Source organism: Periophthalmus magnuspinnatus, chromosome 20 (genome assembly GCF_009829125.3).
Source record: "Periophthalmus magnuspinnatus isolate fPerMag1 chromosome 20, fPerMag1.2.pri, whole genome shotgun sequence".
NCBI lineage: Eukaryota > Metazoa > Chordata > Actinopteri > Gobiiformes > Gobiidae > Periophthalmus > Periophthalmus magnuspinnatus.
Genome location: NC_047145.1, coordinates 398053 through 412827, shown reverse-complemented (window position 1 = coordinate 412827; position 14775 = coordinate 398053). Strand labels below are relative to the sequence as shown.

At 42.6% G+C, this 14775-nt stretch overlaps 1 protein-coding gene across 2 annotated transcripts in view; it reads left to right on the top strand.

Annotated features, from left to right (window-relative positions):
* col11a1a (collagen, type XI, alpha 1a) overlaps positions 1-14775 on the top strand; it is a 97321-nt gene that overhangs the window by 47122 nt on the left and 35424 nt on the right. For both annotated transcript variants that reach the window (XM_055230025.1, XM_055230026.1), the window contains exons 32-39: positions 672-725; positions 2612-2656; positions 2741-2794; positions 4209-4253; positions 6668-6721; positions 7417-7470; positions 12639-12692; positions 13435-13542. In XM_055230025.1, coding sequence (XP_055086000.1) covers positions 672-725; positions 2612-2656; positions 2741-2794; positions 4209-4253; positions 6668-6721; positions 7417-7470; positions 12639-12692; positions 13435-13542 — 468 coding nt within the window. The remainder of the gene's footprint in view (positions 1-671; positions 726-2611; positions 2657-2740; positions 2795-4208; positions 4254-6667; positions 6722-7416; positions 7471-12638; positions 12693-13434; positions 13543-14775) is intronic.

Genomic DNA, 14775 nt, shown 5'->3' with positions numbered 1-14775 from the left:
GAGGTCGAGGGGCGTTCAGAGGTCGAGGGTCGTTCAGAGGTCAAGGGTCGTTCAGAGGTCGAGGGTCGTTCAGAGGTCGAGGGTCGTTCAGAGGTCATCACGATGTTTGAGGAGGACAAACTTTTTTCACTTCCTGTTTAAAACAAGAGAAAAAATGAGCCCCGTATTAGACGCTGTTAGCTTTAGCATCAAACACTTCTATGGCATAACTTTAAAATACAGTTAGCTCTGTTAGATTTTAGGTTTTATTTTCCATGTTGTCTCAGGGGTTAAAATAAGAGCAGATTTAAACCACAAAAACGTATAAATCTACAATACTGTTCAAAATCATGAGCTGCAAGAAATAAACAGGTCAGACAAATTATTTATTCAATGTTTTACGATTAAATCTTATCATATTGCCCAAAAAAAAGTCCCAGTGGAGCAAAGAAAAAGTAACATGATAAATGTTTACCCCAAAAATAGTTCCATCTTTGATATTTTGAACGATCGTCGTGTCGTGACTCCACCTCCATGTGCAGCTTCTTGCCCCGGGGCCCCATGTTTGTGTGGACGGCCCTGGACACGTCTCAGTCTCTTTTTGGAGCCTCAGCTGTAGATTTAAAGTCAGTTGATTTTCATTCATGATGTGTGGTCGTCCTTCACCGTATCTCCTCTTTTCCTCTTAACAGGGCTCCAGTGGATTCCCGGGCTTCCCAGGAGCCAACGGAGAGAAGGGCGCGAGGGTAAGACGAGCCTCGCGCTCGCTGTTTGGATATGAAAATCACTTCATATCTCTCCACAAAAGAACATTGATTTTTATTACAAAGGCTCCTGTGTAGTATTTTTGCACAAAACATAACAGCCGCAAAAAAATCGATGTTGAGGCAGAACAAAAGCGGCGGTAACAAAGCTCCGAGCCGCTCGTATCTCGAGGGCTCGCGCAGAGTCGCTCGTTCGTGCGGGAAGTGCTGATAAAAACCCAGGTACATTCAAACTAATTTTGTCCTTTGAATTAAACTTTAGTGACGCTGCTCTTCACGATTCACCAGACGCTTTGTGCTCAGCCCCAACGATTTGAACGATGAATTATGTAATTGCAAATTGGCCCGACGGCGGCGACGACGTGGCGCGGTTTAAACTCGGAGCGTTAACGTTTGATTTGAAAGAAAAACTGAAGCACATTCTATCTGCTGAACTAACACAGAGGAGTGAGTCTCAGGACGTGTTTGTCGTCTGAGCACATTATGCTAGCTGCTTAGCGCGTATGCTAATTATAATCATTCAAGACGTGGATTTGATTTTCAGCGTCGCCTTTTGTCATTTACACTTTAATAAGAACAATACAATGCCTCGTGTAACGGCGTGAAGGGCGTGACTCTGACTGGAGCTCAACGTTTTTACAGACGATTATTTTTGAGCCACGATCTCGGAATCACGTTTGACTGAGTTTGAGACACAACAGACGTGAACGAGACTGAGGACGAAGACGAGACTGAGGACGAGAACGAGACTAAGGACGAGACTGAGGACGAGACTGAGGACGAGAACGAGACTGAGGACGAGAACGAGACTGAGGACGAGACTGAGGACGAGACTGAGGACGAGAACGAAACTGAGGACGAGACTGAGGACGAGACTGAGGACGAGACTGAGGACGAGAACGAGGCTGAGGACGAGAACGAGACTGAGGACGAGACTGAGGACGAGACTGAGGACGAGACTGAGAACGAGACTGAGGACGAGAACGAGACTGAGGACGAGACTGAGGACGAGACTGAGGACGACAACGAGACTGAGGACGAGAACGAGGACGAGACTGAGGACGAGGACGAGACTGAGAACGAGACTGAGGACGAGACTGAGGACGACAACGAGACTGAGGACGAGAACGAGACTGAGGACGAGGACGAGACTGAGGACGAGACTGAGGACGAGCTAAAAATCCAGAGTGAGTCTGGATCTGACAGAGAAGGAAAGTTCACAAATGAACTTTTGTCTCTTCACAAAAATAAATCGGATGCACTGAGGAAAAACTGGAATCACAGGTGGGAACATAAAGACTGTCAAAAATATCAGGGCCAAATATCGTCTAAATTTCCAATATCGTACCAGGACCGATATCTGTGCTGACTGCTCTCACCGATACCGATACCGGGCCGATCCTCTGTCCGTGCGCAGTGTCAGGTCGTCGCTCCGTGTTCACTTTGGACTTAATGAAGCGGTTTAGCCTCGTCCTCGTCCCTGTCGTTTATGTCCTATCACTTCATAATGATCCTCTATAATGGCCTGAATATGAAGTCGCTCCTCAGTGACTTTGGACTTTATTATCTCACTTATTCTGAGCCCATCTGCCAAACACTCACTGCACTTTTTTACCCCTAAAATCTAATTCTGGACAGTTCTGACGTTAAGCCAGGAAGTCATTTAGCAGCTGTTGTAAAAATATTAAAAGTGCAGAGCAGTTGGCAGGGCCTCCTCCGACGCCGGATTAAACCAGAGAAGAAAAAGAAACAAAAGGACTTAACAAATCCCCCTGAAGCCCCTGAGCCGAGTTACACGGTGTTTACATGAAGCTTATGCTAATTACACACACAGACTGTGTGTTTAAGACGGATGTGTTTCCTCACAGGGAATCGCCGGAAAACCTGGTCCACGAGGTCAAAGAGGTCCAACGGTACGTGCTCCCCGTGATACGTGGAAATACTCTGTTAGGATTTTGAATGTGACTTCTTAACGTTGACTTTTATGTCGTTTTTAGGGTCCGCGCGGCGCCAGAGGAGCCCGAGGTCCAACGGGAAAACCAGGACCTAAGGTTTGGAAAACGAAGTGATTCATGAGCGACTGAGCAGAAGGACTCAGATGTGACACATGATGGAGATATACGACAAAAAACACACAAAAATATCATTTCAAACTGTGTTTTTTTCATATTGAGTGACTCTGTGCACAACAGCGCCCTCTACTGCACCGTGAGCTTCACTACGTCCTGTCCAGGTTTATCTCTATGAGGTTTTTGCAGAGTTACACTAAAATGAATAAATATTTAAAGATGAGGCAGTGGGCGGAGCTGCAGGTGGGTCAGAGGTCAGAGGTCAGAGGTCAGGGGTCAGGGGGTTGGGGTCAGACAGTGGTGGACGTCACTGACACGTTTACGTCTCAATTTTGAGACATAATAAATATTAAAACACCACAAACTGAAGTATTCTCCATTTAAAACAGTCGGGTAGTTTTAATTTTAATTAGTTTGAATTTTAAAAGGCTGTTCATTTTATATTTTATGCTTTTAATAAATGTTAGCATTAGCTTTGAGACATAGCGAGCGAGCTAGCATGCTGCGCACTGAGTTTTATGTTTGTACGAAATACGAGATCCATTTGAATTTGCTCAGAACTAGGTATTCCACGATAACACATTTAGAAGTACGATATATCGCTGCAGAGAAACATCACGATAAACGATAATATCACATAAAGCAGAAGAATCGCAGCGTAATAATAATCAGCCACAGATGTGATTTATTCCATCTTCTACAGTAAACATCAGGTTTTTGCCAAGTTTTTGCTAAAAATAAAAAAAATATTTAAAGATCAGACAGTGGACAGAGCTGCAAGTGGACGTCAAGTTTGTGTCTCAAGGCTAACGCTAATGCTAATTTTGAGGCATAATAAATATTAAAACACCACAAACTGAAGTATTCTCCATTTAAAACAGTCGGGTAGTTTAATTTTAATTAGTTTGAATTTTAAAAGGCTGTTCATTTTATATTTTATGCTTTTAATAAACGTTAGCATTAGCTTTGAGACATAGCGCGCAAGCTAGCATGCTGCGCACAGATTTTTATGGTTGTACGAAATACGAGATCCATTTGAATTTGCTCAGAACTAGATATTCCACGATAACACATTTAGAAGTACGATATATCGCTGCAGGGAAACATCGCGATAAACGATAATATCACATAAAGCAGAAGAATCGCAGCGTCATAATAATCAGCCACAGATGTGATTTATTCCATCTTCTCCAGCTCAGATCTCATCGTGTTAAATAAATCTCCCACTTCTGCAGGTCCCACTTCCTTAAACTGAGCGATAAATCGATGTAGTGATATCGACAGACTCAGAAGTGACTCTGACTTAAACTAATGTTGTTTATGTTTTGACTAAAGCAGCAGTGAGACGCCGTTTTCATACTAAACGCCTTAACGCTGGTGTGTGTTTGTGTTTCAGGGCACGGCGGGTAACGACGGCCCCCCTGGTCCTCCCGGAGAGAGGGTGAGTCCAAAGAAAATCGACAAACGCCGAGACTTTAACTGCTTTTCCGATCACGCTCAGTCTGCTTTTGTTTAGTGTTGTCCTTGCGTTTCCAGCGGGGCGTGGTGTTATTCCCCCGTCCTCTTCTATAACGCTCTTTAGACTCGCTCGTGTACCATCGAGCGGCGCCACTTCGACTCTGTTTGCGGCGGAATTGGCCGACAGGTGCGACCTTGAGCGCGTAAACATAATAAACAGGATGATTTTTGGCTTAGCGTCGTTCCCTAAAGTAAAGCAAATGGCCCGATCTCGATTCACGGGCGCGAGCGTAAAACAATGAGTCTGCGCTAAACAAGAGGCGTTCTCACTAATCTCCCCGATGACGGCCCCCCTCCCGGAGCCCCCGGCGCCGTCCTGCATTTCCACTTATTTCACTGTTTTCATTAACGTGAGCGAGCGCCGCGCTGCAGGTTTTTTGGGGAGTTTCTTTGGCCACATTTATCACGCCGTGTGGGTCATAACGTCGACATATTTTTCACGTTTATTTCCCAGGACATTAGTAAAGTCTGTTCTGTGTTTGTTCCTCTTCATTTAAGTGAATAAATGTTTCTTTTCTTCAGTGAAAACTCCTGAAACTGCTCCATCTTTTCTGTGCGACAAAGTTCACGACGTTTAAAGACTCACACACTGCACTTTAACTTTACTTTTACCTCAGGGTTTGGTAAAGTCGCACTGTGTTACTTTTCTGTTTGAGGGTCCACTACCTGCTTGTCTCCATGGAGATGTAACTGTGTATCTATGTCCATGAAGAGTGGCAGGTGCGTGTCAAGTCTGTGGAGCGGCGAGCCCAGTCTACAACAAACACCTGAGCATCAAAAACACCTTTTCAGAAGTGAATTAAAGGCAGAATGATAAAAGATTTAAAGCCGTACAGTGGAAGGCGAAGTGGTAACCATGGAGACAAGCGAGTGTAACAACAGAAAAGTTACATGGATGAGCTTTTTAATTCACATCCCTCAGTCCGATAGCAGCATTTATTTATTTAAGCCATGATGAGCCCGGCGCACGACACTGACAGATCTTCAATGTGGTTTTCATATTTTCTGACAATTTTGACTCGAAACAGAATAATAATAATAATAATAATAATAATAATAATAATAATAATAATAATAATGATAATAATAATAATAATAATAATAATAATAATAATAATAATAATAATGATAATAATAACAATAATAATGATAATAATAATAACAATAATACACAGACGCACAAACTGGATCCATATCTTCATCGTCGCCACTTCAGCTTCACTTTAAATGTTTTTTTCTTCCAGTTTGTTCATATTTGTGGATCTTGTTACATCAGAGCGTTTGTCTAAACCTCGTGCGACTCGTGTGCGTCAGATCTGAACAAAACAAACTCTCGTCCTGATAAACCGGAGCCTCAGAGCGAAGAGCCTCGTATCTGACGGACGCTTTAATAACGGCGCCGTGTCACCGTTAAACGACGGCGGTTTGATCGGACGCTTTTGTGAATCTCATCGTTCTCTCTGTAATGAATCTGTGAAACTCCAAAAGCGACGACCCGAGCGCGTGACCCGAGCGCGTGACCCGAGCGCGTGACCCGAGCGCGTGACCCGAGCGCGTGACCCGAGCGCGTGACCCGAGCGCGTGACCCGAGCGCGTGACCCGAGCGCGTGACCCGCCGCCGTCACACAACAAAGACTTTCCCACAGACGGAGCTTTGAGCTTTTTAATTGACTTTATGTTTTGTTCGTTTTGTAAAACGACCACGACAGGAAAACCACGTGTGTGTGGAGCAGATGAAAACTGAGTTTATCTTTTATTTTCACCACTTTATACAAATAAAAAGAAATGTGGGATTATGCTCAAGAAAAAAGTGATAAATATATTTCAACAAAGCAAAGGCTGGATATTGAGGATTTGAAATAAGAAATATAAATACATTATATATATATATATATATATATATATATATATATATATACATAGGGAAAGTCGTGTTTGACCCTCATTTTGACCCTCGTTTTGACCTTCGTCGTGTTTGACCTCGTCGTGTTTGACCCTCGTCGTGTTTGACCTTCATCGTGTGTGACCTTCGTCGTGTGTGACCTTCTTCGTGTGTGACCTTCTTCGTGTGTGACCTTCGTCGTGTGTGACCTTCGTCGTGTGTGACCTTCGTCGTGTTTGACCTCGTCGTGTGTGACCTTCGTCGTGTGTGACCTTCGTCGTGTGTGACCTTCTTCGTGTGTGACCTTCGTCGTGTGTGACCTTCGTCGTGTGTGACCTTCGTCGTGTCTGACCCTCGTCGTGTTTGACCCTCGTCGTGTGTGACCTTCTTCGTGTTTGACCCTCGTCTGTCCACTCACTTCCTGTCTCATCCTGGACTTTATTTTCTGATTTCAGGGACCTCAAGGACCTCAGGGACCGGTGGGCTTCCCTGGACCAAAAGGACCTCCAGTAAGTAACACCCCATCTGCACCAGACGCCGCTGTCCACAGACTGTTTATATAAATGGACATAGCTAACATGCTAACATGCTAGCCACCACGTTCCAAACAGGAAGTGATCATGTTGCACTTCCTGCTCCATCGACTCTACATGATCCTGGGGTTTTTATTTCACTATTGTGTCTGTAAATCAACATATGAACATTAATAACAGACAAATCAGGTCCTTCTTTCCCCGAGGTCGCTCCTGTTAGCGTTAGCAACAGGTTTGATTGACAGCGTTGCTAAATCAGGGGCGTTACCTTCCACAGCCTGGCTCCTGATTGGCTCTTTGGTCGCTGTGGTCACTCAGTTCATTTCTTTATGCTCCTCAAACATTCTAATCCGACTGGTTTCATTTGCAGAGTTCATGGGGCGTGGTAAAGTGCGGTAATGTGGCTAATTCTATCCCGAGGTCGTTAGTCTGTCTGTTATCGGAGCAGGGCCTATTTTCTCACTCGGCGGGACACCATTTGGAGCTATCGATTCAAGGTTGAATTCACGGCTGCCCCTTAGACTTCGCTGATGTGTTTTGTCAAATGGAAAGTATACGTCCTGTTGTTCGCTCGCACGGTTCACTCGTCCTGTGAGAAAACAGAGTAATGGGGGAGTATTTATACTTTAAAGCTGCGTTTGGGGTAATTCACTCGTGTTTTTGCTCCACAGGGACCTCCAGGAAAAGATGGGCTGCCCGGACACCCAGGACAGAGAGGAGAGACGGTAAGACACAGGACGAGCGCAGATACAGGAGGAAAAAACACACAAAAGTAAAAGTATCACGTGAAAAAATCTACTCAAGTAAAAATATTTAAAAATGTACTTAAAGAGTAAAAAGTACAAGTATTTCTCACAGATTTTGAGTCTTTAAAGCTTCAAATGTGGAGATTTCGATAAAGATTTGAGCTGAATTTTGTTCAACATAAACTTTTTTTTTCCTTTTTATATCAGTTCCGTCTTATTTTATTTTTGTTTTAATTAAATAAAATCTGTTTTCTGTCTTTACTTTTCGATTTCTTTTAGATTTTTATTATTAATTCTGGAGTATAGTCCAGTTTTCACAAATAAATCAAAGTCAGTGTTAAAATTTTCCAACTGAATCTATCGTTTTTTTTTCAGCCGTTTTTATATTTTTGTTTTGTTCAAATTATAAACGTGTTAAAATTAAACCCTGAGCCTTTTCAGCAGCTCACACACTATAAGAAAAATACTTTTACTTTTCAGTTCAGTGGAGTAAAAGTACAGATACTGCTCTCAAATGTACTCAAGGAAAAGTACTTTACTCCTTTTACTTCATTACTTTGCAGCACTGTTCATAACATACAGTTATAACAAACACAGATTATTAAAAATACTGTTACACAATCAGCTTTAGAGAAATGAGCTTCCAAACTAGAACAAGAATAAAATAAACAAACGCGCTGAGGTTGAGTTCTGCAGATTCATTAAACCGACTGTAGAAATAAACATGTTCTGGGTCAGATTCACTTCACTGGAGTTTGTAGATTTACTTTATCGATCCTGAGTGAGAGTTTTTAGTGTTTTCCTCCAGTTTCTCCTTAAAAAACAAAAACATTTAGTCCTGATCCAGATCCTCAGACTCGACTGGATCTGTCCTTAAACCTGAGACAGTCACATCTGATTAAAACTAAGAGCTCTCGTGTTAAAATATAAAATATCGCCACGTCGTCCGAGCCCCACAGCCCCGAACGGCGCCCTCTGCAGCACGAACCTTTAAATCACACGAGACACTTTAAAGGACACCATTTTATCAGCGGCGTTATTGTATACGACGCATTACAACCGGCGATAAAACATCTGAGTGCGACGCCAAACACGACGACACGAACCGTAAACTAAAGAGAACAGACTAAGCCCCCGGTGCTCAATGTGTCACCTCCCCCACAAACGCAACCTGCCAGACGCAACGAACGGGACGGAGAACAACGCCAACGCCACGCAGCACAGGAGCGACGCTAAACTATACACACATCAGGTAGAACAATATGAAACGATCGTTAGCATCTCTTTAGCTAACGGACGGGTGAAAAACGAGCTTTTATTATTTATTATTGAACTTGATCGTGTGTCAGTCGTGAATATCAAAGGATGAAAAATGAGAACTGTTGTCATGGCAATTACCAACTGGCTCTATGCACAACAGCGCCCTCTGCCTCACTGTGAGCGTCACTACTTCCTGTTAGCGCCACTACTTCCTGTTAGCGTCTCTACTTCCTGTCCAGGTTTATCTCTATGAGGTTCTTGCAGAGTCACATTAAAATGAATAAATATTTAAAGATCAGACGGTGGACAGAGAGCTGCAGGTGGGTCAGAGGTCAGGGGTCAGAGGTCAGAGGTCAGGTGACAACATGTTAAACTTTGCACAAATAAAATGAATACTGTTTAGAAAGAGCGATGTTTGTGTCTCGATGCTAACGCTAATGCTAATTCTGGAGCATAATAAATATTAAAACACCACAAACTAAAATATTCTACAGTTAAAATAATTGGGTCGTTTCTATTTTTGTTGATTGTTTATTTTATATTTTCTGATTTTAACAAAAGTGAGTGTTAGCTTTGAGACGCAGCGAGCTAGCTAGCGTGCTACTGTGGAAAGAGTCGATTAAAAACAAAAGTCACATCGTTAGAAAAGTCCAAATGTCCCTGCAGATGCTTCTGTAACAGGACAAAGTCAGATTAAAGAACAAAATGACTCCATCCAGTTTGTGTATTTAAAAACCTGTGGATTTGAGCAGCGTTTAGTTCAGATGTGTTCGACACTTAAAATGTAACAAACATGAAATTAAGGAACTAAATAAAACTCATTTTATTTTACTCAGGGGCTCAGACTTTTTCAGTGTGTGAGATACTTTTAAAATGATCTACCACCTAATACAAACATGTTAAACATATTTATTTGTAAATGTTTTATGAATTCTCACATGTCCAGTGCATTTTCATGAACATGAGATAAAACTGAACAACAACTGAACTTCTCACATGTTCATAACTTCAATGATGATTTCTGCTCTGACACTGAACAGAATCAGTGATGCAGAGATCAGGCAGAAGCTTCTGACAGACAGGAGTAAAACTGCATTTTTCGTTTTAAAGTGATAACAGAGATAATCATGTTGATTACAGTTTTGTCTTTTTTTTTAGCCATAAAAATCATGTTAAATGAAGTATCAGAATTTACTGCATTTTTCACACAAATACTTCTATTTTACACATCCATCTGTATTTTTTCTTTGACGCATTGAGTAAATGAGTGAAAATCCAATCTCATCCGTTGCCAGGGACAACAGAGGCAGATTACAGTAATGACGTAAAATATTTAGACAGCCCCGTGTCTCCACTTTGAGACGCCGTTTGAATTTACATGAAGCACGACTGGGGGCGGAGTTACGCTGCTGGAAAGTCCACAACCCGCTCTATCAGCGACGACAGGATCCGACGCTATAGGGATAAACTCTTGTTTATGCAGCGTCCATGATGTGACCAGGGTCAGGTGTGACCTGACTGTCCTGTATATGAGTCATGTGACTGGACATGACGGGACGTGATCTACACAAAATGCCTTCGCCATCGACGTAATGAACAGCCCTGATTTTCCCTATTTATTTACTATCATCTTGCGTTCTCGGCGTCGTCTCTTTATATTTGTGTCTCACTTTGACCCGACGTCGACGTTGAGCCATAAAACTCATAAGATTAATCAGATTGATCAGACTCTTCTTTAAACTGCAGATCCAAAGTTCACACAGACTCAGCTCTGATAACGACCGGAGGAGGAAACTCTTAAAACGTCTCGTCTCAGTTTGTTCCGGAGCTTCACTGATGCAGATATTCAGCTCCTCTGGGGACGGCGCTTTATTTGACAGTGAAAAAAAAAAGTACAAATTGGTCGGATCTGGTTGTGAAGACCTGCTTTTAGCTTTGATTCCCGTGTTAGTCGGTATGCGCCGCCGCAGCCGGTTTGACGAGCCCCCGGGGGCCATACATTCTACTAAAACGTTGACAGATCATCGCCCGTGTCATTAAGCCCCTCCCTCGTCTCTCTGGGTCGTTCTTAGAGTGAACGCCGCACACATGAGCGCCCCCTGCCCTCCCACCTGCACACGCTCCTCTGTTTACGTCTGCAGATTTACGAGCGCCGCGCCCCGGCAGCTGATATGAGAATTGATCAGAGTAATAAACGCGCTCGTACGCGCGGGAGACGGTGCGTTCGAGGAAGTGGGAAATAAAGATTTGAGTCAGAGTTTGATGCTGTAACTGCACAGCCTCAGGGTTCAGCTGAAATATACATCATCACAACATCATAATCGATACGTTTCGCTCGCTCATGGGGCGTAAACGGGCTCGCCGCGCCGAGATCTGATCAGCTAATGACGCAGTAAATCTGCTTCAATCATGTTCTACAAACAAACACGACAAAACTCTTTTTCAGCTGTTTTACAAATGCACCGTGTGTGTCGCCGAGGCCGTTCTGCGCCTGTTTGCACGTTCTCCCTGTGTCTGGGCGGGCAGTTATCACAAGTACTAGCATAGACTGTATGTAATGGACTTAGCTAACCTGCTAGCATGTATAAATGGACATAGCTAACCTGCTAGCATGTATAAATGGACATAGCGAACCTGCTAGCATGTATAAATGGACATAGCTAACCTGCTAGCATGTATAAATGGACATAGCGAACCTGCTAGCATGTATAAATGGACATAGCTAACCTGCTAGCATGTATAAATGGACATAGCGAACCTGCTAGCATGTATAAATGGACATAGCGAACGTTAGCCGCCGCGTTCCAAACAGGAAGTGATCATTAGCGCACTTCCTGCTCCATCCACGATAAAGTGCACCTTAACCTTATCTCACTATTCAACCTCAAATTAAAGCTGTGCTGTGTAGATTTCTGGTCCTTGTTTCCATGGAGATGTTAGAAAATGTCTCACAGTTTGGCTTTAAACGTGTATCTGCAAGGAGACAAGCAGGGGGCGCCACTAGGACAGGTTATAGGTCAAATCTGTGGAGAGGTGACGCTGCTTTAGCCAACATGGATTTGAATTAAGGTGTTAAAGTTTAATGCCAGAGTGCGGAACATTTCATGCAAATCAATAATATTTACATCAGGATTAATAGATTAAATATGAAGTAGAATGTTCTGTTCTGTTTAAGCGCGTCACATCTGCCACAGCTAACACTCATCTGAACTCTTTTATTTTCTTTATTCCATTTTTGTTATAAAAAGTCAAAAGTCCCAGAGAGGTCAGAGGTCAGAGGTCAGAGGGTCAGAGGTCAGAGGGTCAGAGGTCAGAGGGTCAGTGTCAGATCGTGGACAAGGAGATGACAACATGTTAAAACCTCCACAAATAAAATGAAAACTGTTTAGAAAGAGACGTTTTATGTGTCAATGCTAATGCTAATGCTAACTCTAATGCTAATTCTGAGGCATAATAAACGTTAAAATGACACAACAAACTGAAGTATTTTACATTTAAACATCATTATGTCGTGTTTATTTGAATTAGTTTGAATGTGAATAGGTTGTTTTATATTTTCTCATTTTATAAAGTCATTATTTTTGTGATTTTCTGAACATTTTAAAGTTGAACCTCTGTGTTTGAAGTAGTTTATTCTGCACGATACTTTAGTACAACACTGAAGGTTTTACACCGAGGTCCTGAAAGATCCACAAAGGACGTCTCTGCTCCGTCTCAGTTTTAACTTGAGCGTTTGAAGACGAGAACGCGGCGCTCGGTCGTCTCCACAGGAGCTGAACTCAACACCGTCTGCAGAATCACAACGACCCAGCTCCACCTTCAGCTCTGTTTGTTAATGTGGAGTTTGTTTGTTGTTGTTTATATTTTAATCTCTAATCCTTTTTCAGGGTTTCCAAGGAAAGACGGGTCCTCCAGGTCCCGGAGGAGTCGTGGGGCCTCAGGTAAGAAACACTTTAAATCAGGTCTGTGTTTGGATTAGACCGGGTTAAACGCACTCAGCTCTTTTAAAGATTTATGTAGATTTTTGTAGCCTTGAAAAATGATTCTGTATTGAAAAAATATAATATAAATAAGTCCAAGTGTTTTTGTACAACTCGATCTGTCTGTGATTATGTTTAATAAATGTGAAATATTCAAACAAAACGTCCTGGATTTCATAAAACTGACTCAAGTGAAGTTTAATCCTGTTTCCTCCTCAAAAACAGACCTGTTGTGTTTTGTTTCATTCACATGTTTGAGTCACTTTATTATTCGTCTGTAACATCGACAAAGATCAAAACGCTCTGTTCCACCTTGTGATGTCATCAAGTGGTAGTTTTCATGTTAACTCCTCCTTTTACCTTTAGTTCAGTCGAGATAAGAGACAACTCCAGGACTGAAATGATCCAAATGATTCTATAAATGAAGGTGTGTGGAGTTTAAAAACACAGTGGAGCACTTCCTGTATCACCACACGATGACATCACAAGGTGGAACAGAGTGTTTTCAGTTTGAGAGAAGAATCTGCAGGTTTGTGTGTGAAACGTGTGAGAATGAAACAAAAAAGCACAACTCCAGGTCTGTGTGTGACGAGGAAACAACATTAAAACAGATCAGAGGAGGGTAATATGGGCCCTTTAAGATAATATGGGCCCTTTAAGGTAATATGGGCCCTTTAAAGTTGTTATCTTGTGTTTTGTCCAGGGGCCCACTGGAGAGACTGGTCCCGTCGGTGAGCGAGGTCACCCTGGACCCCCCGGACCCCCTGGAGAGCAGGGTCTGCCCGGAGCCGGAGGGAAAGAGGGAGCAAAGGTAAAAACCCTGAAATGACATTTAGGACGGTGAGATAAAATAAAATAAGATCCTGAGGATACGACTCGCCCTCGTGTTTCTCAAATCTAATTTCCAGCTCATCGATTGGTCAGGGCTCAGCTCAAAACTGATTTACAAAGTCATTTGTTTAAAGATTGAGATGTGAGTTTGAAACAGACGCGACTGAAGTGGCCACAAACTCAATTATGCAGCGACAATTATACCACATGATCTAATATAAAAGGACGCACCACTGTCAGCCTGCAGGGGGCGCTCTCACACACTCACAGAGGACGCACCACTGTCAGCCTGCAGGGGGCGCTCTCACAGAAAAACACACAACTTATGGACAAAATGTGTTTGAAACAGGAAACAAAAGAACAAACATGAACTGTGTTTGAGGAGTTTACAGAGTCATAGGAGGAGGAGGAGGAGGAGGAGGGGGAGGAGGAAGAGGGAGAGGAGAAGGAGGAGTAGTATTAGTAGTATTAGTAGTAGTAGTAGTAGTAGTATAGGAAATAGTACAGAAATGATAGTACTAGTAGAAGTAATGCACTGCAGTCGATTCCAGGTAAGTATAAGTACACTAATGTAGTAATACTAATAATCGCAGTAGTAGAAGTAGTAGTACCAATAGTAATAGCAGTAGTAATAGTAAAAGTAATAGTAGTTTGTGTTTTGGATCATATGAAGATTTAAATGTATTTTATTAGATTTACTTTTTATCACATGTTTCTCAGATTTAAACTCATAAAACACTGGTCTCTTATTCATCCTGACCACAGCTCTGGACATAAGTGGACATAAGTGGACATAAGTGGACATACAGTGGACATAAGTGGACATACAGGGGGGGATTTATGTGTCTTCAGGCTGTGTCCGGCTGAATGTCGTCCCTGTGGTCCTCTCTGTCGTCCTCTCGTCTCTCGCCGAGGGCCCATTAGGAGGAGACAGTGGATATTTTGTAGAAGTATGTCCCACTCCAGACCCTCCTCCTCCTGTGGGGCAGTGCTTCATTTTTGTCCCATCTCCCCCTGAGCAGTTTAATCAGAGTGTATTGAGCGTACAGAGTTGTATTTTGCTCTATTATATTATTTAATCTACATCTGCATTTCCATTTTAAAGTCTCTGATGTTTATTGTGTTACTGACATCATCATCGTCACATGATCCCACGTCGTCTAGAGCAGCAGCAAAACACTCACAGGTCACGGTTTACACGTTTACACATTTA